The 26,877-nt window shown below is 31.3% G+C and overlaps 1 protein-coding gene across 1 annotated transcript in view; it reads right to left on the bottom strand.

Annotated features, from left to right (window-relative positions):
- mirr (iroquois-class homeodomain protein mirror) overlaps positions 1 to 26,877 on the bottom strand; it is a 112,689-nt gene that overhangs the window by 48,767 nt on the left and 37,045 nt on the right. Inside the window, exons 2-3 of the mRNA XM_088237699.1 lie at positions 24,888 to 25,163; positions 2,278 to 2,387 (exon numbers count right to left, since the gene is read on the bottom strand). Of these exons, the coding sequence (XP_088093825.1) occupies positions 2,278 to 2,387; positions 24,888 to 25,163 (386 nt within the window). The remainder of the gene's footprint in view (positions 1 to 2,277; positions 2,388 to 24,887; positions 25,164 to 26,877) is intronic.

Genomic DNA, 26,877 nt, shown 5'->3' with positions numbered 1-26,877 from the left:
TCGAAAATAACTTTAATTCCGTGGAAATTTAATGAAAGATTCCTCGTAGTGTACCATCCGTTTGCCCAACTTGCATGAAGTCCCGAATTTGAATTCCGGCAAAATAGATGTGAGTTGTTATTTTATAATGTAGTTTTTGACTGCAATATATCATAGTCGCAAGACTGACGCTTGAAGCGTAAAATTGATTGTATATTCTAATAAAAAAACGAGCATTGATACGCTATGAATGGAATACAAACGCCGAACCCTATGCACCATTAGGTCCGGATAAAGAAATTAGTTGTATTTAGAGGTCTTCGATCTATTCGAGATTTTATCCGAAATTGAATTTTTTCAAAACTTCTCAGGATTATATTAAAAAATTGTGTGTACTCAATATGTGTCTTAAATAAATGAAATTAAATAAACAATGTTTTTGTACGCTGTTGTATTTTAAAGTCCCTGGACTCGCATCTAAAGATAGGACTAGGTTGACTATCTAGACTAAGACTAGGATATTGGTTTTAAATAGTAAAAAAATAATGAGACATTCCGCGATCGGCGTCCCAAAGTAATGCTCTGGCAGTATTTTGTGCTGATAAAAGGATGATTTATATTCAACATGTGTTGTTTCCAACACTATTGTTTGGGATGAACATGATGTCCTAAATAGCGCAAGATTTAGTTTGGTTTCAACAATAATGGGTCTCGGTATGACCGTCTAACAAACAATTACAACAGCCAATTAACACACGACACAATGTCCATTAAGCTCCAAGCTCCCTCGGTGGCCGTTGATTGTCATTATTACTTAATTGTTTATAATAATGATTGATTATGAACAACAATGATGGATTTCATTCCGTAATGACAAGTTAATAATAATCCATTTTCCCGTTGAAATGTTACTGAGCTACACGTAGTGCTTTGTGATGTACATTAAATTTGCACTTTTGCGTGAAAAGGGAATAGATTTATAAATATATGAAATGCGAAAGTTATGTACAAACTTAATGGCTACTATTTTTACAGGTTTTCATGGTGATTATATTTCAAAAATAATAATTATTTTTTGATATTTTCGTTTAATGTTTTAAATTTACTTATCCATGTAGATTGGTGAGCTTATTGCTATTCGTTATTTTTTCCGACCAATTAATAAAATAAAAGGTGTTATTTACATAATTTGTGTTTTGAAACGCATACGAGAGAAAATAAAATAATTTTAAAAAATAGGTACAAAAATAGAAATAGCAATTTTGGTTGGAAATAAATTTATATAAATACTAGTCTTATATGCAAAAAGTGAGAAAAAAAAATATAAAAGAGGAGGAGAGATTGAGAAAGAGAAAGGGGATGTTTCTTCAGGCGTGATTTAAACAGAGCTACTGTAGAAACATCTTTAATAGAGGATAAGAGACGGTTCCACAGTCGACCCGCATGGATGCTATATAGGTAAGAGAAGAAAAAGGAATTGTGGATGGGAATTATGATCGAAGAGGTGAACCATAAACTGATAAGCGTTGAAATTTTTCACGCAGGCCGCTAGAATTATGAAGTACAGTGAACAGAAGTTAAAGGGAGTGATAGTCACCCCGCTGTCTAATTTTGGCCCATTTCGGTTGCCTATCATAATTAAATATATTGCAACGTTTGTAAAATGATCAAAACAAGTTAAAAAAAACCTGTCAAGCCTTGTAAATTTCTACATTTGAATTTTTCCTCATATAAACAAAATGAATAGTTTCGCCGTCTTCGTTACGTACGTTTTTGTAACTTGATGTAAACAAAAATTTATTTTCAATATTTCGAGTTTTTACAATGTACTATTTTTTATCTAAATCAAAACAAAAAAACATTTGCATGTTTTTTTAATAATTAAAATAAATGTAATCTGAGTATAATAATTAAAAAATTCTATTTTTAGGCAACATTCTTTACTACCTAACATGAGTACAATCTAACTTCGTATTTTAATCAACACACGTAGCTTAAAATGAATGAGGTGGTATTTAAAGTTTATATTTGAAGCACTTACTTTTTGGTTATTCACTATAGTAAAATAAATAAAACGACTTTGTTTTTAACCACTAATTTTTATTTTTCACCGACCTGTTTCTTAATTTATGATTCAAACATTCAAATTTGTATAATACTAGTACCTAGCAAGGATTTTTTGTTATCGACATCCCTATTACCGATTCAATTACTTGTATAATATTTTACTTTATTTAGTTAACTTATGACTTCATTCGAAAATTATTTAAGGCATAATACACTATATTGATTACTTACCCATTGAAGGGATAGCCGGCAAAGGCAGCATCATAGGGGTGGTAAACTGAGGGGTAAGGCCAAGACGCTGCTCCTGCTGTTAAATTCTCTTTCAGATCTATCCCCCCAGCCTGAAAGAAAGATTAAATTCTTAATTAATCAAAAGTCAAAATTCTCGTTTTAAATCGTCAAAACGTCCAGGAGGTTAATATTTTATCCTTGAGGCTTTGATTTTGTATTAAACTGTTGAATAAAGCATCGGAATAGTTTGGAATTAATTTTTTTACTGTCACCAGGGAACTAGCATCCCAACTGCACACTCGCTTTTCAACAGCACGACATGTGATCCAACGTGTTGAAATTCTTTATGCACGTCGATTTTGAATGTAATATACCTACATACATATATGACGTATAAATTTCTTACAAATATGGATGTGAAATCCAGCATTCGATGATTGTGAGATTAGTTAATCTAAGTTATTATAAACAAGCATGAAAATGTCTTATAAAAAATCTAGGAAATCAATAATATTTTGACTACTGTTGCATACTATTAACTCTACCCAAGGTAGTTTATAAAGGTTGACAGATATTTCAACAGAGGTAAAGAACATATTTGGAAAAGCAACAAGTCTAAAAGTTAACAGGGCTCATAATCTATCATTGGCTGGTAAATAATAAAAGAACCATAAATAAATTGCGCATTTTCGTACAAATTCTCATTCTATAAGTTTAGCTAATGCTTAGTAAATGTAATTGCAAGGTTGATCAAGAGAGTTTAAGTGTGTGTGTGTGTGTGAAAAAGTTAGTAAAAAATCTGTGATAATTTCAAATGCTTAATCGACTATTGGCGCTATTAGGACTTCACCATACCCCACCGTGGTCTTGCTGGCATTCAATCACTGGTCAAATGAAAATTATGAACGAAGAGAAACATACAGTTCCTGATAACTTCATCATTTTTTTTGTTTGAACATTTTCCTCTCAACAGTAATATATATATTTTTTAATTGTGTTAATTTCAACGTGTCCGGAAAAAAATTGCATTTGAAAAGCTATTTTTCATAAAACACGTGATATCTTTGTGTTTTTTTTTAATATTGCATGGGGTGTAAAGTGACATTTTCTATATTTTCTATTCAACGGTTTTCTACCTATTTTGAAATATCTGAAAACCGATTACTCGGCAGGTTTCGGCAACGTGCTCCCTTTTCTTTACATTCATATTAATCAATTGGCTTATTGAATATTGATGATTTCAAAACTTAATCGGATAAATTGTCACTTAATTGAAATCGCACGTCAGTTGTGAATATTTCATCTAATTATAATAATTTTGTATTGAAGTGTGTCAGAAGTGAGTGGCGTTTGTGTACAATAATTGCTTATCCATTGTTCAAAAATTTAAAGAAATAATAATGATCGAATGATAATGATTTATTTCGATACCTTTATGCACAAGCTACTTTCATTAAATTCCGAGTTAAATTTCAATGTGTTTATTTTAATTATGTCAAAATTATTTAATTATTTATTTTGAAAACAAGCGACACATGAAAATAATATTTGCATTGGGACGTTGAAATATTAATCGTTATTGACACAATAGGTACTATTGCGAATGTAATTATATGAAGTATGATCCTATAACCGTTCAATTATAATGAATATAAACTTATTCAAAGTTAATGTTTATTCTTGACTTTCATCTATAACACTTTATTATTAATAAACTAACAATTGTTTAACTAAGCTCTTTACTTCTATTTATTCAATTCATCATACCTACATTTTTATAAAAATAATACGTTGGTGAGAATAAACAATTCAATTTTATAAAAAGGGTAATAAAATGCATTTTAAGGATGTTATTTTATGTAATATACTTTTCATTATTTCACTCACTTTAAAAAAAAATAACACACTATTTTGAGGATGCTCACTCAAACAAAACTTCTTAAATATGTGTTTTATATATTGTGAAAAATTTATAATTTCCGTGAAATAAATATATTTGTTTTTCAATTTCTTATTTTCTTTTACCTATTGTTAAGAGGAAACGCGGTCTGACTTTTCTTCTAACAACGTAAAAAAGTAATATTTAAATTTTAGAACAACAAGTAAATAAATTATAATAAGTAAATCAATGAATTACCGTATTTTCTCCTTTGATTATAGCGTACGAGCAGTGATTTTTACTTCCACTCTCAGAACAACCAACAGTTAGAAGAATTATAGAAATATAGTTAAACGTAGGCGAAATACTGAATGTTATGCAGTGTGTAAAGTTGCCGCTTAACCCAGCTAATGACAAGTCATAAGACTTCCGAATGCCCAGACTTCCTTTTTTCTTTCCCAGGAATGTTCTCCGTCTCTGTTTTAACATAGTTATTATAATTCTGCCCATTAAAGGATAAACCACCGGAGTCACATTGAACGAAAATTTTGTGGTTTCCAAAACATCTTAACTTTTGAATCAAATGAGAAAATGTCATCCTATAAAGAATTTTGAAAATAAATTAATGATTATCTTGATAATAATATAAAATAAAGCATACCGGACTACTGATATTTTTTGCATTAAAACAAAATAGACTTCAGATTTTTGTTTTTACTCAAAAACGTATTTATATGACGGAAGTGGACTTCGGTGTTTTATTCACGTATAAAATAGCTTAATGCGATATTTTCTGAATTTTTAACTTCAAAACGGTAAAAAATATACTCCCGTGTTTTATCCTCTAAGATACAAGTATTATTTAGCTGCGTTCTTAATAAAGCGGGTAATTGAAAAAAATATAAATCTTATTCTCAAGTAGATATTTTTATTAATCTAACGAGAATTCCCCCAGATTGACCAATAGCTAGCGTTTTTCATATCAAATGCTCCCTTATATGGCTCTAGAATCCTCACATTTACGGTCGTAGGCGGTGTTTTAGTGAGAAAGTGTGAATACTAAATAACGTGAAGGTTTATGTATTGGAGCCAGTACCCATTTAGTTTTTAGTCATCGGCATACCGGTACCCCTATACAAAAATATTCCTACACACCCAAGTCATGACTTGTCGAATAATTATGATAAATCACCAATCCGAATGATTTTTTCTCTTCTCTTTCAACTTGTCATAAATTTATTTCTATCGTTTAATAAGCACGTACGCAGCGTCTGTATGTACTGTGACATTTGTGGTAAATAAGGGGTTAATTTAAGGGGTATGTTTATTACTCGGAATCAAGAGATCGTTTTGTTTTATTGCTTTTCAAAAGATACTATTTACACCCTTCATATTAAATTATTTTACTGCATTATAATCTTCTAATAGGCTTCATTTAACCAGAGATAAAATGCGTTGGAGGTTTTATATCTAATATGACAAATCAAGTTTTATCATAATTTATAAAAAAACATATAATTTCGGCCTGTTACAGCAAAATATATTAAAAATCATAAATACGCTGGTCGTTTATCTAGCGTGCACTCTTACTCACTGTCAATAACCGACTGATTAAACAAATGTCTTCTTTGGTTTTTGTCTCTTTCACATAAACACCGGCCACAGAACAACGCTGTTTTCTTTGTTACAAGTTCTATTATCGTGCTCTTTCTTATACAGTAAAACGAATTTATTGTGGCATTGACATCAATTTCGTTCGTATCTGTTCGTTCGTTCGTTGTTCGTTCTTGGCATAGCTAGGATAAATATTTCATGTTTTAAAATGTTAAATTTTACATTTTAAATCTGGTGTGAAAATGTCCGTTTAAAGATTAAATAAATACGGCTTAATCATTTAAATAAATAAGAAAGATATATACGGTCGAATCGTGTTACATAGCCACTAAAGAGTTTTTTTTTATTTTTATTATTTATTTCATTTAGTTCTATGATTAACATAGTCTAATATATATTTACAACACAATATTTACATCTAGTTAATCAAAACGTTTTGCGTAATATTTCCGTGTTCAAGCGAATGAAATATACAGTATGTGTTTGAAATAGAACTAGAACCCTGGACGAGTGTTTTTGCCTCGATGACTGGTCTCAAGTTAAAATCTTGCTTAAGAAAATCGAGTGGGGATAAGTCCGCATCGTTGTGTAGTAGTTGGTACGTTTGCCTACCATTTTCTAGGTCTGGGTTCGATTCCTGGCAGGGTGTGCGTGAAATATTGATTTTTCAGTTAGTTTAAACTGAAGTTATAAATTATTCTTGGACTGGCATATTACTATACTAGCAGAAATGTTAGCATAGTGCGTCTTATACCGTGTTAAAGCAAGTACGATTATGATAAATTATTCTCGATTAGCGAATCGAATCACACAAAGTTGATATCATACTTGCAAACTGGTTATAACAGATCTGTAGATTTGTTTTCAAATGTTAATGTATTGAGAGAGTAACGCAATCGTTAATTATCCCAATCAATATCCAACAGTTTATGACCGATTAACTCTCTTACCCTCCAACGGGCCTCTTCAGACTGATGAATTTTACTTTTTACATAATGATTTTAAAATCTCAAATCAAATAAATGTATCGATATTAAAATTATTAACCCGAAACAAATTAAGCATAGAACAACTATATTTTAGTCAAATGCGAACATTGAAGATCACCCAAATCATCCGATCAGATAATACTTGTAGGGAGTAGTACTCTTTAATCGATAATCATATTGCTCAAATAACCAAGTGTTTTCAAGTATTCATATATTTTATAAGTACAGTACTATTTAAGTATTTCTTGAGGGCGTTTTACAAAATTGATAAATAACTCATCATTGTTATATAAATAATAATTGTTTTACTAAAATAAAAGCTATCAACACTTACCAGGATAATTTAAATGGCCTTGTGACCTCCATTTGAATTCGCAAATTGCCTTTAAACTAAAAATTACATTGATAACAAATATTCTCATTGAATCGCGTTTTTGGAATTCAGACCAATAATTGTCAATATTAATTAAGATTGCATGCAGTCCCATTGCTGCCTATAAATTTTCTAGTGAATTAAAAGTAGGATAGGGTCTTAATTTCGGATATGGTGGGAGCCTAATTTTGGGAACTACGGACAAGGTAAAAAAAACAGCCAAGAAGAAAATCATAAGAACATTTTGGTCCGCACATTCCAGCAAATAAATTTATCTTTCATGTTAAATTCTCTACCTTTCTCGTTACCCCACTTGAAATATATAATCTTCAAAATATAATCTTCAAATTGGCATTTTGATTAATTAAACAAACAGGTGTCTGAAGAACTTACAAAGCTTGCTTTTTTTAATCGTTTTCCAGACGGTGACTAGTTTTGGGTATCCAAAATTAGAAACAATTGTGGATCCTAAAATGGGACACTTCCAAAAATATCTAATAGCTCGTATGTTAACATAATCTTATAAACTTTGACGTAAAATCGACTTAACATAGCAAATATGCTATGACACTTTTATATAAAATAATATAATACTGTATTGATGCTTTCCACTTGCTTTTTAACTCGGCTAGAAATCGATATCGTCAAATAATAGGTTAACATAAAAAAACCTTTTTTTTTTCGTATTTAACATGCAGTTTTAATTTGCTCATGGCGAAAACCCAGATGCAATATGGCGGTCACAGCTCTTTCCAACAATGGTTAACAGAGCCAACTAGGTATCGTTTAACAATTATTACGCTATCCGAAATTAAGACACTACATGAAATATGGGTACTCTCCTCTACTACTAAACTAAATATCATCATGATTTCTTTTAATGGTGCATAGGGCACTAAATTGGTAAATCGAATCGTATCTTGATCATTTTTTTACATGAAGGTAAAAGATCAGTCTTAAGTTTCAGGGGCCAGTCCAGGGACTATGAAATATTCTAGTGTAATAGAACCTTAAATAAATATTTCCTATCAACCATGTCGGGAATCGAACCCGAAACCTCTTGCATGGTAGGCAAATGCACTGACCACTACACCACGAGGCCAAAAAACTAAATATACTATATTCATACAAAATCAGTGAGGAAACTGAATTTAAATTTAAATTATAGTAATTGAATATTTTTTTATTGATGTCTTGAAGTCGATATAGATGGTCCCAAGTTATTTCAGATTTGCGGCTTAACGTATCGCTCGTCATTTATTTTTTATTTTAGTAAAAATATGAAAATTTAAATTTGAAAACTATAAAATTATAATTATATTAATTAAATAAAAAAATAATAATTTTAAAATGACAAAATATATTCTATTTATTTTCCTTTATTTGAATTCTCGGCCTGCAACCAGTTTCCTTTGCTTCTGACATCATCTAATTGATGGTACATATCTATAACTATTTCTGTCTGATAGATGTCCCACGTTTTTTAAATTAATAATTTATTCTGACTTCATAATTTCAGGCACGTAGCCCGGTAAAAAATAAATACATCTAAACGCAGAATTCTTCTCGACAAAAACCAACAAGAGTTATATTCGTTTAACTATGGGTCTGATCAAAACACGTCTATTGTATGGAGTAAAAGGCATTTTTTATAATGTCCAGTCAAAACCTTTTTTCATGCTAAATTAAGCCGTAACACCAGATGCCTTCACAGTTCACAGGTGCATACAAATATGGACATAATTTATTGGCCAGCACAGGGAGGCGAAAAAATTATTTAACATTTTTATTTCTTTCTGATATAATGGTAATTTTATTTTACTTACGTTTAATTTACGAGGAATTATAAGTGTTTTTACATTATGACAAATTATTGGAATAAATAAACCAATTTTTTGTTTAAAATATTACAAAAGAGATGAAGAACATTTAAGAGAAGGTTATATAGAAGTCTAGGCATCTGCAGGGCTTATGACCTGTCATTGGCTGGTTTAAGTGGCCACTTTACACACTGTGTAAAATTCACCGTTCTGACCATATTTGGACATCTATATCCCTTCAATTATTTTGTCTGTTGATGTTTGTGAAGTTCAAGAGCTGAAACCTTTATTTATGCGGGTGAGATTCATGTAATTGAATTATTTCACCTGCATACTACGCAATACCTGAAAAGGTTATCTTTTCAATTTCTATACTTCTTCATGGACCAGGTGGATTTATCAACAATATTTTGATTTAATATTAACATTTTTTTTATAAAATGACTTTGTTTTCAGCTACTATTTTTTTTTCTACCGATCGATTTCAAAGCAAACAAGCTCCTTCGTCAAGGTTTACGAAACTAATTTTACTATTTTATTTTATGCATGTTTTCTTAAAACTACACTAGGAGCTAATAAATCAAGTATTATTTTTTCCTAAAAGAGTGGTAATTATAGATACATATTAACGAAACTAGACAGGAATGGACTTTTGTTATTTGCACAACAACTTTCATTATTGAAATTTAATTTCGAATAAAAACAAGTTATTTATGTTGCATTTTTTTCACTATGAACAAAATATTCACGCTACGACTTACACATACTGAATCAAATATCTATGTGCGCCTGTTGCCTCTTCAATACCACAAATTAAAAAATATAGCGTTATTGTGGTTTGTATTTCAAAAATATCACTGTATAAATTATCGATAGTACGAAATATTAATAATAAGAAAACATAAAGGCTCTTTTATTTTACATGGTAGATAAACGCGCTGACTGCTAAACTGCAATGTAGACAATGTGGCTTTCTGATCACAACTGCAAAAAGTGTATTTTTGTATACGTTGACAAAGTAACATTTGTATCTTGAAACTAATGGTGACATTTATTTTATTTTTATTTATATTTATACTAGAAGGTAAATAAACAACACATAAAAATATATGAACACGTTTTTTTGTATTATAAGTATGGGACACTCATGCACACACCAAAGAAAATATTATATTTTATGATTTAAAAAAATACAGGATACTATGAAACTAAGAGTTTTGTTAACCTATTACAAATTTCGTGAGTACCCTATAGAATCTCGATAAATCTGTGAAGAATCATACAAACACACGGAATAATAAATTTGGAGATTTATCAAACTTCCTTGGTGGCCGCATAGGTCAGTGTGACCATGCTTCGAAGGGATTACCGTAAAGTTAAATATTAAATGAATAGAATATTTCAAGGGCAGGAACGTGAAGTAAACGGTCTTCCATCCATAAAGATTATGGAGAGATGTTGTTTACAAGATTAAGTATCGGACCTTTGCGGATTTTGTAAATACGTGAGACAAATAATCTCTAAGGCATTTGTTTTATTTTAAAAACATTTTGATTTATTATTTGAACACATACTGTTGAATTTCTGTAGCAGAGCTTAGTGTCAATTTGAACAACAAAAAACACTGAATTTTACATTTACCTTGCTATTGGTTCTCATATTATTATTCTATCATAACAAACATACTACTTATATATAAAATATCTCTGGTTAAGTTTTAATTCAATAGGAGTTGATAAAATTAAAAAAAAAAACATTATTAGATTCACTACTTTTTTTAATTCTTAAAAGCGTTTTTTTTTTAAATATATTCATTCTGTTTGCATAAGAAAAGATTTTAGGCGTATATATTGATGTGCTATATTTAGTTATAAAGATGCTAAACTTGCTTTGTTTCTTTATTGTTCTCAATATGTGTTATTTTCTAAATGTTAATATTATGTATGTCCCGAATTCAATTGTTGTAACTCTTGGGAATGTAATTCAACGTATTATATTTGCAACATTGTATTTGATTTTCTAATCAATTGTTAGAATATCTAAAAGTTGGATCATTTTCTTAATTTTCGTCCATCTACCACATCTTAATATTATTATCACCGTTTGGTTTTGAATTACTTGGAGTCTCTTTACATCTCCCTCATTACTTTAATATAAAATATTGGAGCAATAATAAATGTGGAAGGAAACCATAATACTTTAAAATATCAGCCCTTTTAAGGTGTATTCTTTTCTTATCCTTCCTAATAGGGATCCCATCTCTGCATTTTTCTTAATAGTATAATCTGCATTCTTTGTAAAATGATAATTTAGAGTCAATTGAACATTGCCAAGAACCTCTCCATTTAATTTGATACTGTGTTCACTGTTTAAACAGTGTTTCTTACCCATTATCATGCGTTTTGTTTCTCCTACACTTCACCCAACATCACTGTTTTAATTCTACTTTTATTTATTTTTAGTGTTGAATCATATTCATGTTATGAAAGATATGTTATTTTTTTATATTCACTATGCAGAGAAAAATATTATTTGTTTTTTTTTTTTAAACATAATTATTTCCTCATTTATGCATAAACGTATGTGTACATAATATACGATTAGAAAATGTGCAACGTTTCAAAATTGTCTACACTAAATTGGAATATAAAAAACGTTATGTTTTTATACAAAACACAATGTTCTTCCGCTTTGTAATATTGTTATGTTAGAAGATTGCTTATTCGGCAGAAAGCTAGGCCGGTTCCGGCTTTATTTGTGCGATTCCTTTGACAAGGAAATATGATAAATACATAAGATTTTTGTGGCGGGTTTCGTTCGGTGACACGATGTTGTCACAGCGGCCGACTCAGTAAATGAGATTTGGAGGAAAATACAAAAATAATAATGCCGACACGCTCAACAATGTTGTCAAATAAGACCTCTTGTAACAGGATGAAAAGACCTTCGGCGATCCCTGTCAGGGTTGTCTCCCTCTCACTCTGTCTCGGGAAAGAGACGAAGGTATCGATCGGATGTCCTTTTATCTCTTACCTGTCCGTAATGAAAGTGGGCAAACATTTTTAAAATATCTGATTATTTATCCAACAACGATAATCTTATGTGCGAACGACGCCGTCACGTATTCGGCTAGTTACAAGACAATTTTGTTTTAATCCTTTTTAATATTGTTAAAACGAGCCGAGGAAATGGATACCGTTGGCATTGGTTTTGAGGCAAAACAAACAATTTTGTTTGAATAAAAAAGGAAGAGGCGGGGACAGAACACGGACGTGGCAAATGAACCGATATTTTTAGTTTTATTAATAGATACGTACACTTCACCTTAATAGTATTTGCACAAAAATATAAAACGAACGTGCTGATAAGACACATGCTGTTAGTAGCTAACACTAACTATTTCACCCACAAGATCAAATGTGAAAAAATAACAAAGTGCACGTTATTGTAAGATGCGAACAGCATGTGTCCTACCAGTATAATGTTTTTATACATATATATATATTTTTTTTTAAGAAAATAAAAATAATAGCGTTCTTATAATTGACACAAATATTTCAATTTTGGTGGCCATTTTCAACGAGTTGTAAATAACTCACTATTCGAAAACGGAAATCAAGTTGGGGTAGAGTGGTGTTCGAACTTCGGTCCTCTGGCCCGTGAGTCCGCAACACTAGCCACGGGACCACAACCCGATTTTTTTGATATTTTTGTTCAACTACTACTATGGGTGAAGGTGTAGGTGTACTAGGATTTGCATACTAGTTTGATTGGTGTCCTGACGAAGACACGAGTACGCCTAGAAATCGGTAGATATGAGAAAGTCGCTAAGTTGTTTAACATAATAATTTACTAACATTTAATAAAATGTTTGACTAAAAAGTTAATGGTTTAAATATTAATATGATATTTTTTGGCTTAAATATTATATTTTATTTTATTTATTTTTGATAACAATTTATATATTGAAGTATTCAAGAGAAACACATAAATAGAAATACATACAATATGCAAACTCTGTAAAAACAATAATGTTTTTTAACAGTGCATTTCATAATTGCCGCCCAACTAGGCAAGAGCCCCTTCTAAGGATAATAAATTATGGCATAGGTCTCAAATATGACATGTCGTTGTTTTTTAAAAACTATGCATGAATGCCCTCTATAACCCAGGCACACGCTTCTCCACTGACAGACCAAAACACGTCAGAGTCAGTGATCACGTTTTTCTGCCTTACTGGTTCGATATTTACGTAAGTTTCACTTTGTTATTTTTCAATATTATTTCTGTACATAATTATCAATATTTTACTGATCGCTAATATTAGTCTTAATTTAATATTTTCATGTTTAAAGTTAATTTCAAGTAGATTTTATTACGTGAATATATTTGTTTGAATTGATCTTGATCCTAATATGGGATATCTTAATGACTCTTAAATAGAATACTGTCTCATATGAGGAGCATTGTTTCGAATATGGAATTCTAGTAGAATTATATTCACTTTTATTTCCCAGGTTGTATTCAGGTTCCAGACTCCTTTTGAAACTGAATTTGAAGGCTTACAAAAGAAAAGGGTCATTTTGTGGCTTTTTTCAAAATGTCCCTTTTCTTTTGCAAGCCTTTAAAATCAGGGCATAGTTTGTCATCATTGCTGCTATATTGAGTGTTCGGGGATCTAACATATTTATTTTTAATATAATTATTGCATACAAAATTAAAGAAATCCGAAAGTATTTGCAAAACTTTTTGTTTTATTTTTTATTTTTTACTCTTTGTTTAAAATGATGACATGCATATATTTTTTTTTGTTTCGATAACATTTTATGTTACATAACTGTGTTCCCAAACATTTCAATATGTAATACTTAATAAAGAATTCGATAACGTAATAATGAATAAGATTTTTTTCCTGTTAGCTATTCAATATTCGGTACATCTCTTCTACCTACAAAAGAAGAAAATTTATACTTACTAAACATCACGAAGAATGATAGAAATATATTTTTTATATAAGTACCTATTTGATTCGCTGCATATTACGTAATAAAGTGCATATTTAAGTAAATAGTTAAATGATAAAAAATGCAAATCAGTAAAATAAAGCTCAGTATTCGCAAACATCAGGGAAGAGAGAGTAATAAACCGGTTAAGACCAATTCGAATATTCGATATTGTAAAATACTTACTCACACACACATTCGAATGTGCAGTTTTAAAACAGATCAATTTGTAGTCAACTAATTATTACATTTAACGGGGAGTTTAGTACAATAAATATTAATATATATTATATTATATTATCACGTAGGTACTAAATACACGTATTTCATAAAATATGAGATCTAAGAAATAACTGTATATTTTTATAAAAAGATAACTTTTGACTTTGTAGCTACCAACGCCTACGTTATTATTTGCTCAACATGAGATTTATTTCTTTTAAATAAATCTCATATAAAGCAAAGAATTAGAATTGACAAAAGAACCGGTTGGCATAATTTTGAATTAAGGCGAGTGATTTTACACAAAACGAAATAATGTTTAAGAAAAATCATTATTAAATATCATATGCAAGATGGTGAATGTTACGGTGTATAAAATAATTACATTAACCAGCCAATAGCAGATCATAAGCCTTGTAAATGCCTAGACTTCCATATTCACATCTCAAAAACGTTTTTCCTTTCTGTTGTAATAAATTTCAATTTACATTTCGGTGAGTAAAAGACCGACGGATTCTTGAATATCATATATTAAATAAAAATTTGATATCAAGCGCCTATTGTAATTTTCAATAGTATTTTGTGACTAGTCATTGATCAAAGATAAAACATATTCTACTTAAATTAACACAACCAGTATAAAATTGTAATATTAACAAATCACAACAGAGATGGAGAAAAATTTAGAGAAGTGAATATGGAAGTGTAGGCATTTTCAAGGCTTATGACCTGTCATTGGCTGGTTTAAGTGGCCACTTTACACACTGTGTAACAATTACTATTTTTCCTATGCTTGAACAATAAACATTGACATTTCTTCAATTCTTACATCTGTTGATTTAGGTGAAGTTAAAGAGCTGAAACCTTTATTGTTGTAAAGAGATTCATCTGATCGAATTATTTCGCATACTAGGCAACGTCTGAAAACCATTTTCCATTTTTTAAACTTCTTAGACCAGTTGGTTTTATTGCAACCATATTATTATTTTATTGAAACAGCCAATGACAGGTCATAAGCTCAGTAAATGTCTACACTTCTCTAAAATGTTCTCCATCTCTGTTATGATTTGTCAATCTTAATCCTAGGGGGTGAAATCCTGTCTTTTATGTACAAAAATCGTTATAATCATTCTCTATTCGCAATCGATGGTGCATGTGGCATGAATAAACGCAGCGTTAATGAAGGTAGAGTAATTATTAGTCTAACAATCTCTCGACAATACAGAGATAATAAAATACTTTATTGTAAAACCATATCATAATTAAATATTAATATCGACCATACTAAAAATCAAATCTGAAACCTCAAGCATGGTAGGCCATCGCGCCACCCACTACACTACGATTCGGACTTATCTGCACTTGATTTATTTTTAAAGATTTTTATAAAGACAATTATTCGGATTGCCTAGGTACTGCAGTGCCTCTGAAATGTTTACAGCTGGACGAATAAACACCTTCGCTGCCCTACTTCGCCAAAGAGCCTTGAGCCCATGGGAACGCCTGAAAAACTCTAATAACGAAATTCTCCAAGCCACTGCAGGGTGTTGTTTGAGCGATGGTGCGATATGTTAAGACCACCATAAGTGCTGCAATATAAAATTTTATTTTATGTTTATATTTATGTTTATTGTTATATTTATGTTTATTGTTATATTTATGTTTATTGTTATATTTTGTTTATATTTATAATTATGTTCATGTTTATATGGTAGAATTGGATCTGCACTATAAAGCCATTTTACTGGAATAAAATTCTAAAAAAAAAATTGAAATAAAAATAAAAAAATAATAAAAATATATACTTTTAATTGTTTCGGACACGGACAGAATGCGTATTACGTCATATTCTATACTTTTGATTAATTTAAGGTTTAATTAATATTTGAAGCCCTTACATTGTAATTTTCCGTGTTCATTTCTTCCGAAAATGTAAGAGCATTTCATTAATCATCTATCTTGGATATGTCGCTGTCTTATCTCAACCGCATAAGTGTTCAGAAATAGAGTCCACGTGACGCAATCGGCGTATTTAGGCAACTTATATTAAGCGCTGAAGTACTTCGCGTGGGGCGGATCGGTCTACCGACCTCAGGGGTGGAAACCGAAGTGTGCTGATGATGTGGCTATTGTCACCAGAGAAGGCGAAGCCCGCTAACACCTGACCCGGGACATACGACAAACATGTAGCAAGTAATGATTACATAAATGCGTTTAGCGTTTATTACTAGGATAATAACCGCTAGCCTCAGCGTACTACGCCGACGAACCGGAAATGAAGGAATTTAAACCAATATAAATCTCGTTCTATCTCCACTAACCGGCTTACCGTGAAGGTATTTTTTTATTTTTAGTATTTCTTAAGTTGGTTTATTTTTTAATGTTATGTAATACTATATTTACACTATCTTTGTATTTATACGCCATAGAATTAAGAATAGTCCAGAAACCGCATACGCACATCAAACAGAAGGCGACTCAACTACTCATAAATAAATAGGTTTACGTTTTGACCCATTAGTTTATTTGTAGACGTCGCTCAGTACGCAACTCCTGATTTGAATTCAACTATGCCGTGTTGTGTCCTTTTAGTTTGTTGTGTAAGTTTAGAAATACTGCTAGGATCTTAAAGAAACAGGATGCAATCACATTTCATGAGTAATTAGCAAATGAATGTGTTAGTAGCAAATACATTTATAAAAAATGGATTTTTTTTTCCATCTGTCAGATTGTCGAAGAAATCAAAATGGACATTTCATAAGTGTTTCCATGGTAGTAATTTTTTTACCCTACTTTGCTCATCTTATGAGAGAATTAATGAAAATTGAATGTCGAATTAAACAACTCTGTGGTGGACGTTTGACCGACACTATCTTCAAAACATCAAATATTATTTGACATGATATAAAAATATCCGTTTCATGTCAAATAAAATTTGATTTATATTTTAAGTTCAAAGTTCATTAATTCAATTACTCTTATTAAATGACCCTTTACTTATCTTCTTTGTTGTGTCAATCAATGTTTCCGCGTGCACAATTAAAAAAAATTAAAAACATTAAAAAAACAAAAAAAATATTTTAAAAAAAGAGCTGGAACCTTCATCATGTAGGTGAGGTTCATCCGGTTAAACCATTCCCCCTTTGAGTCAGGTCATAAAACCTGCAAATGCCTAGACGTCCATATTCCCTTCTTAAAAATATGTTTTTCCTCGTTGTTGCAAAATCTAATCGTTGATCTAAATCTAGGAAGGAAATCCAGCATGTCTACAAACGTTTGTACATACTCAAAACACTGTCGATTAACATAAATAGTTGAGAGCTTCCGCTTCAGACCAACCTCCGTTCGACCAGTATTGCATTATTCTTACAATTCTTGTTTCTGAGTTTGAGGAAGTAACCACGAGTACATATGTTAGCATTTACATATTTTAAACTTGTTTGACAAAAACAGATACATATAATTAGTTAAATATACCTAACAGAGCGTTTCTAGTGCCCGATAAAATATGTCGACTGAGGAAAGTGTAAAAAAATGAATATTTTATAATAATATGTGGATAAAAAATGTATTTACTTGTTTATTTTTTTACTTGCGTACAGTGTTTATCACTGGGCTTATTCTTTTAACCGGTTAAGTGGCATAAGCGCGTTAACGCGCTCTCCGTTTCAGTGCTCGGAGAGTATAAAGACGCGCGCTTTTATACGCGCTAACTCAGGTTAAGTATTCTGAATGATTTGAGATATCGTACATCTGTTAGAATCGTTATGAAATGCTAGGACAAGATGAATTATTAAAATAATTGACACGACAGCGTAGCGGTTCAAATAAGAGCGTTCAAATTTGACGTCCAACAAGCGTCGATTTTGTTCGAGTCGTTTATCAACTTTTGACACCAAAACAATTATACGCTAAAACAATACTCACACACAGATTCAAAAACTACTCTTACTCAAATGAAAAACATAGCCCCTACAATACATCACATACAAATAATATAATCACTAGATCCTCAACACAAAGACAACCTAAACAAACACAAACTAATACCACTTTCGGACAAAGGTGTTTTGAGTATTATTCAATTAAAATCTATGACCTACTTCCACTATCTATTATAACAATTAGTCACGAGAAAATGTTTAAAAAGGCTATGAAAAAATGGATAATGAAGCTAGGTAGAAGTAAAGTGGATTGTCTCATTCGCCCAAACCAATATTGAATCAACTGCTCCTAATGTAAGGTTTTTGTTATTTTCATTGTGCGTTTTGTAATATAAATAATATAGGTGTACAAATATACCTAGTTTTTAAAACAGTCTGAATATTTTGATAATTCTCTCTGTTTATTAAGTAAGTCTTCTTTGTTTATTCTCAAATGTAAAAACATGTCAAAAAAGAATATTGTTAAGTGTCGTTGGTATGGGTAACTTCAGTGAGGTCAGATTAATTTTTATTATTGTTTATAGTGTGTAAGAGTAAAATATGAATAAATAAATAAAAATAAAATATTATTTCTCAATTTATGAGCATAATTATTAATAGCATATCATAATTATTAATAGCAAAACAGTGAAAATAAGTCAATTAAATGTATTATTGTCGTAATCTATATTTTAGTATTTTTTGGTACAAAAATTTAACGTGGAAATTACCTTAATCTAATTTTTTTTCAAACAATTCTTAAATTTTTGTTTTGTAATATAGTCAAATTGTTTAAATTTTATTTATTTGTTAAAATTAGTATGCTTCTACAGTACTTGTGTGGTGTTTTGTTCAATAACTGTGTTTTTTTGCATAATTATTGCTTTCCAAAACAGTTTCTGTTTGCAATCTTATGCAGAGTTTTTTTTAGTTCTTATTCAAGAAAATACATGACTTATTTAAATACTATTTTAAATTATAATGTTTTTTAAAAATTCCCAAAAAATAATCATTACTTAGACATCCATATCGTTTGCTTGAAAATGTTCTCCGTCTCTATTGTAATATTGATCGAGCCTGATATCGAGAGGGTAAAATCATTATGCATACTACATGCTCAAACATTTTTCGCTGTGTAAGGTAGGCGTCTGATTTTTGTTTTTCTTGCGTCTTCGAATTTCGAATTTCAACAAGGGAAATTCGTACGCGATTTCCCTCCATGCTTACATCCAGACTCGCGTGCATACATCATGTGTATACGTTTGTCAATATCACCATGAAATGGCAGCCATGTTAACATTCCGATTTTACGAAAGCCTGGAAGTGTGAAGTTACAGAGGTTGTTCCACAACTCAAGATTGAAACTTTCGAGACGAATAGGAACCAGGAACCAGGAACATGAGATATTTGAATTGTATGTGAGCATGAGAATAAAATGTAACACAAAATTGATTACAATAATAAACCACATTCAAATGTTGTTCACTCGTGTCCCTCAAACTGGTAACAAATTCTCAATTAAAACTGGTTAAAATTTTTATCTTAACCATTAATTTTATCTGTATTTAATAATATAAATGCACTTCCACCAAGAAATATTAGTAATTACTAGATCCATTATTTTGATTGATATTTTTACTAGAAAATTTAAAAATTCAATCTCATATTTTTTATCGTGAATTTTTTAAACAGATGCGCATGTAAATTAGAGATTCGAGTTGAGCGGGTAAAGTCCGTGTTGAAAATTTATTATCAGTACATTAACTTTATAAATTAAATGAACTATACGGCATTCCGAGTAGATAAAAAGACAAAAATTGCAGCCTATGCGAAAATTTGCAACTTTACAAAATCAGTGCATGGCCAGAGTGGCGAGCGTTTTGGAGCGAGGCGCGGCCACGGCGAACTCAAACATATGGTAACAAGTGTCCATAGCGCTGTGTGCCGCGCCCGCACCGTCACTACGCAAAACGCTCGTCACCGTGGCCATGTACTCAAACTTACGAAAATGAAATTCTGATTAATTCCAGCGAATACCCCGAAAATGTCGGTTTTATAACTATAAAAATATATCATTTAATAATTATTTGATAAAATATTTTCATCCGGTTTTTATTTTGGGAGTTGATAATTATCTTTTCTGAAAACAGTGAACACATGATAATCTATCTACGTATATATATAAGGCAATGTTCGTATGTGTGTCCTCGATATACTAAATGAATACTGGACCGATTGACGTGTGGTTTCTTGCAAAATGATGAGCTTATATAGGTATATTTACAGCACTCAAAATCTTCAATCTTATCTGTAGAAAATAAGTTAGGACCGTAAATGTTTTATTCAACGTCTCACCGGGGCTACATTTGAAGAGAATGCTTATACGAATAAATTGGGAGGATGTTATTTTTGTGTATTTATTTATTTTTTTAATGTTTACAAACAGCATCCTTTTTTATCCTAATCCGATGAATTCCTTGGATTCTATAATTTCTACCCATTTATATGTTTTTACTGGATTTTCGGTAATGCTAAAATAATATTAACTGGCATTCAATACCTTTTTAAAAATCTTATTCCTTAATTAAGTGCACCTTTGTTGGTAAAAAGAACAGAGATTGACATTTACAAAAATAATTTTATATTTGAATACGAATTATTTTTAGCTTAGGGATTCAATCATAAACAAGTACTTATTTACTCATGAAAAATTAAACCATCTTTTTTACGTTTATCCAAACGGTTTTAACACGATTTCTCGCACAATCAGGCATATTGGTTTCGAATTCAATATCAAGCTCAATATCGAAACCCAGCTGGTGCTTAAATAACGACAAAATACGCATTGGTCATAACTTTGGGCTCAGAAGGTCAATGTGTATCAAAAGCTCGATGGTTTTATTCAAGAACACCTATGGTTACATAAAAGCATTATGAAGCCAAGTTTTGTAAGTACGAATGATAATGTGTAATCATTACAAGAAACGCGGTCTGACTTTTCTTCATACAAACGTATTCCCGTATTTTCTCCCTATTTTATGGCACAAGAGCAGTGTTAATTTTTTAGATGCATACTTAAAAAAATACCAAAAACACTACGTTTTTAAGTTTTTTAAGCAGAATAGATATTTATGATTCGCGTCTGCCTACTGTTTTGTTTTTTAATTAATTGTTTATTATGGAAACTAGAACTATCCGAAAACCCATAAAAACGCCCAGTTTTATCTGTTGTCTTTGGGCACACGGTAAACAATTATGATAACTATTTATTGTACCTATACGTTAAATTTTATCTTGATACCCTGTCTAAAAAAATAATAAAATCGGTTCAGTTTTGATATGCGGAAAACGGGTTAACTAAAAATAAATTTTGTCTATTTTAGTTTGGCGTAAAAGATTCAACAAGCAGTTTTTTTTTTCGCACAGTCTCGGGGAGGCATCTGCAAGACAGTGACAGAAAAATATTGTTCAAATACTAATTTATTAAAATTTCCTGCCACGCATATCCTCACAATCTTTGTAATCCGAAACAAAAAATAATAATGTATTTAATTTTCAGTAAATACAAAAATTTATATCATAATTTCGATTGTGTTTGTTTAATCTATATGTACTCAAAAATCTAGCAACAGCAAAGCATTGCCGGGATCATATCGTATATTATAAAAGCCAAGATAGAATCGATTTTTTTTTCTGTTTTTATCGATGTGTGATTGTTCATATAAAAGAGCACGAAAGTAAAATTCCCTGTTAACGGTAGTTACACGAAAAATTACTGTATAATGAAAATCAAAAATAAAATAAAGAAAACGGTTTTTTTTTGCTTTCAACGGTTCAATATTAATATAAATATATTTTTACAGTGCGTGTTTTTTAACATTATTTTTTCAAATATAAATTTCTAGCTCGATTACAGTTTAGAATTTTTCATTTCAAAATCTGGTATGGTATTTATGTTAAAAAAAAAATGTACTGTTTTTTTTCGCAACCTAGACTTCGATATATATTTCAGGTAACAATGTTTTACATATGTTGTAATTTTTGTAAACAAGAACTGAATTTAGCACCTAAGGAAGTTATTAAGATTATCATTTAAAACATGGATGTTTAAACATAAGCAGAGTGCTTGATGTTCCACGGTGTGTAAAGTGGCAACTTAAGCAAGGCAATAACAGGTCTCCTAAGTCATGTAAATGCCTAGACTTTGATATTTCTTTTCTCGAATGTTTTCTATTACTGTTGAAAAATGTTAAGTATAGTTTCAGGTTGAAAAATGTTTAAAAGTAACAACAACAAATAAAAGCAAATCTAGTGTTAACAAATTCAACAGACATCACTTGGTTTTTTGAACAATATTAAAACTATTATTGTAATCAAAAACATTTTTCAATTTGTGATATGACATTTTACACTTATTTGTTTATAAATTTGTATAAACCCCTTATTTTTTTTTATTACACTTCGACCGGTTTCAAGGTTAACAGCCTCTCACTATATTTATAATTAGTGCCTAAGCACAATATACACAATATCTTTAAAGATATAAGCACCTATGTGACATTAAAATTAACACTTATTATTTTATTTACTTGTATTTTTTTTAAATTTACTTCCGTATTTATTTTTGGCAACCCTTCTTCAGCTGCACACAGATATGCACAACACCTGCCCTAGGGGTACAACGTCCTACCGCAGAGGAGGTAGGGGTGGCAAAATTCGATAACGCGAAAGTTTGAAGTCTGGAAAATTTGTTAGACGGAAAGGCGGTTTGGGAACGAGTAAAGGAAGTGTAACACACGCGGTACAAATGTTTGGGGATGGAAATTTCTCACACGGGAGATTCACGTTGTTCACGGAAATCTAAAAACTCGTTCAATTGATCTTGTTCAATGAAAAAAGTTTTGTGGTGTCTTAATTCTTGACTGGCTTGGGGAGAAATATAACTCTTTTTTTTACAAATCACAGCTTGTTTAGTTAACTATAATTGTATGCAATTATGATAGGAACCGAGAATACAATATTCGAGTTTTGTGCTGTCAATCAAGAGTCATTTTTGGCTTTCTAAGCGAATAAATAGAGGCCTACTCGTACTTCTAAAACGTCCATTTTATGACCAATTAAAAATTATATTAAATAGTTTCTCAAATACACAATATCTAAAAAAAGGTAACATAGTAAAAAAATATACTTATTTATCCATCATCATCATCAATCACTTTCCTCGTCGAATGAAGCATATGGCACTGTTTTCGTACACCCAATGCAGTGTCTTTTGATCATGTCTTCTTGTGCCAGTCCAAGGACTATCAAATATTTATTGTAATGTAATAACGCCTTAAATTAATATTTCATATCAACAACTATAGGAATCCAACCCGAGACCCCTTGAATGGTAGTCAAATGCGCTGACCATTACACCACGAGGCGAACTTCTTTTAATAGATACAAACGAAATACAAAACTTTAGTCTGAAAGGTTTAACATTAAACCGCTAAAAATATTTTTACTTTTTCGACCGCAAAGCTGGGTTTACACGAGGACAATACAATATACAGGACAATATTGTATTTGCCAGTTCCGTAAACAGCATTGACAATTGGATAACACAAAAATCCGGCTGTAGTTCACATGTGGAACACTGAGACAACAAATACGTGGCGTCGTGAATTACGAACGAGTATTAGAGTTGCTGGAGGATAAACTAATTAATAAACGTATATTGCGTCAAAAATATTCGCGGAAGCAACACGCATACACCGATCAATTTGCTATGGTCCTACAGTCCTGTCAATGGTGGGTGTAATCCATTGTCCCGCGGAGCCTGCCTGTCTATCTTTGGGACAGTGTCTCGGTCCATTGCCCTGCACTCTAAATTTCTGTTCACACGAGAACAATGCGTCCCTTGCTGGGACAGGACAATATTGTATTATCCTAGTGCTTGCTCTACTTTAACTTTTGAGGGAAATGTGAAAGCTTTCTCTCCACATACCGAAAACCGTTTACCGACGAAGTGTCTTCTTATCGGTTTCCCTCATATCAAAAAGATTTTTTTTGTCAATAAACTCTTTTTGAAAAATAAATTGTATAACCCTTGATATTTATAGCTAATTTTATTTTAATAGATTTATTTATTTAAGTCCATTTTAAAAATACTGTATATTAGAAAACAATCATACACAGTAACATAAAACTAGAAACGCAACAATAAAAAGAAAGAGCAAAAACAAATAAGTTTATTAAACAAACATTATAGGTTGATTATATATATAAGGAGTTTACTGACCATATTTAATATTAATTTCTTTTTTTAATTTATAATCGAAATACTTCAGATCCTGATTTTCGTTGACAAATCGAATCATTCTGGATACCATAGTTATTATTATGATGACTGAGGAACAAAAATGTATTATTTCTAAGTCTACGTGAAGAAGCATTAAGAGGTCGGAGAATGGCTGGATCATAAAATAAAGTTCCATGTCAGTATAGTTAAAGTTGTCTCTGGTAATTTTTTTTATAAATTTATGCTGCACTGATTCGACGCGATTTTTATGAAGGAGACCATATTACAGAGGCGTATTCAAGAAAAGGACGAACCAAAGAGACGTAGTTTTTAAAAGGCAAATATGTGACCACAATCGGATATAGCATGTAGCTCTATTAACGCAGTCAAGGAATTAAAGAGATGTGTTCATGATATAGTCAGTGTGTTCATGAAAATTAAGTTTATTGTCTACAATCATGGCTTATGCCGGATGTTGTCATTGGGGGAACGTGTGCAACTTACCGCGTTAGTGTAGAAGGGCGCCTGGTCCCCCGCCAGGGCGGGGAAGTAGGCTGCCATGCCCGCGGCGGCGGCGGCCTCCGAGTAGGGCGCGGAGTACATGGACAGGCGCTGGTACGTCAGCAGCTCGTACTGGCACGAGCACACGGTCTGGCCCGTCACCGGGTCCTGGAAGATGGGCCGCCCCGTGTCGCAGCAGCGCGGCGGCGGCGACGCTCGGCCCGGCGGCGCCGCCGGCGCGGGCGGTGGCGACCCGGACGCGGGCGACACTGCTGCGCTCTGCAAAAGCCGGAGATTAATTGGCCTTAAAACGCGCTGTCTTCTCTCAGGACGCTGAGCGATACAAACTGACCCTTTCTTTACAACACGTCACCGACACATAATCACTTGTTTTTGGAATTATTTTATATGGCCCGTATTGAAGGAACATTTTACACTGTTATTATTTTATTTGTCCTAAAGTTATTTCGGTGCATAAAACTGCATTTGAGTACAAATTACAAAATAAAATATAAAATACTGTTACAACTGTGTTCCTCCAAAAGTTTTTAGGAATAACCTTCTTCTTCTTATTCGTCTTGTTTCATCTAAGTATAGACAAAATTTATTGCGAACTTTCAATTATTTCAATGTAATAACAAAATCATCAAACATAGATTTATTTGCGAATAATCATAATGACGTACGGCGTTGGCTTTCAAAATAATTAGTGTTTTTTTTTCTTTTGGATTTAAATTACTATTTATTTTGTGTTTGAGAATATATTTTAATTTACAGTGGTGCTACATGTGAATTGTTTTCTTTTCAACATATGATATATATACCAGTTGGTTATCCGAGTAAATAATATTTTTATTTTTTAAAAATAATTTAAGCATTTCATGTCAAACTTGTCGAGAGTGAACATCGTGGACAATAATTTCTTATGTCGCCTAGTGAAAATGATGTACTTCTGCGTATTATGTCTTCAATTTGGTCATGTAGTTTTCAAATATAATTCGACAAGTATACTCAAGTAGTAATTATTACTTAACACCAGTTGACACGAGGACTACTATTTTTTGAGGTGATTAAAACTAAGAATCCGCAAGAGGGCGTTTTTAATTAATTTATATGAATTAGTGATAAAGTTGATTGTTATATCGGTGAGATGTATATTAGAAAAGGTGTCGTTTGTTGTATCCTCATTAGATCTTGGAAGATGGGAAGGGAGTTAAAGGAAAACGGACTTATACAGAGGTCGATAAGCAGAGAGAGACGCACGAAGGAGCCATCATTTCAAAAAGAATGATTGCAACCCCTATAAATTAATTTGTGAAAAATAGCTATTGCATACTGCATACTGATTACACGAATATAGTTTTTGACAATCGCAAAAGCGCTGGAAATATTTTGCATACCTATTACTATAATGTATAACATAAATTTATCAAGCTAAATCGCAATTGTTAACATTTCGCAAATAGGGAAAATAAAATTCGCCTTAACCCATATTCATAATGTATGTGAAAAATATATTTAAATCTTCACATTAGAAAAAAGCTGTTACATTTCATTAGTAAAATGATCACTTTTATATATGGCATAAAAAAAAAACACATTATATTTTGTCTAAGTCTCATAAAATAAACATAATATATCTGATCTTTTCACTAGTTTCATATGCTTAAACATCGACCAGTAGGTGACGTAATAAAATATAAATAATTCATCCACACTACACGTATAAAATATAATACTATAATAACATTATAATGATAATATGTGTGATATTTGTGAATAAAATCATAATTAAAAAGCGTTTGGTTATAAATATACATAAACGTTATATTAAAAATGTATCAGTAGGTAGCTTGACAATATTTTTAAGCCGAAAAATAAACAAAATGTCGCTTGTGTAAACATGGTTATTTAGCATACGTAATGTATTTATTTTGGAACATCTAATACCAAAACCGGTGTCGATAGAGACGACCACATTCGTGTAACCCCT

The sequence above is a fragment of the Micrasema longulum genome, unplaced genomic scaffold, assembly GCF_059751315.1.
Source record: "Micrasema longulum isolate JH-2025_06_02 unplaced genomic scaffold, ASM5975131v1 h1tg000107l, whole genome shotgun sequence".
NCBI lineage: Eukaryota > Metazoa > Arthropoda > Insecta > Trichoptera > Brachycentridae > Micrasema > Micrasema longulum.
This window is presented reverse-complemented; position numbering and strand designations above follow the sequence as displayed.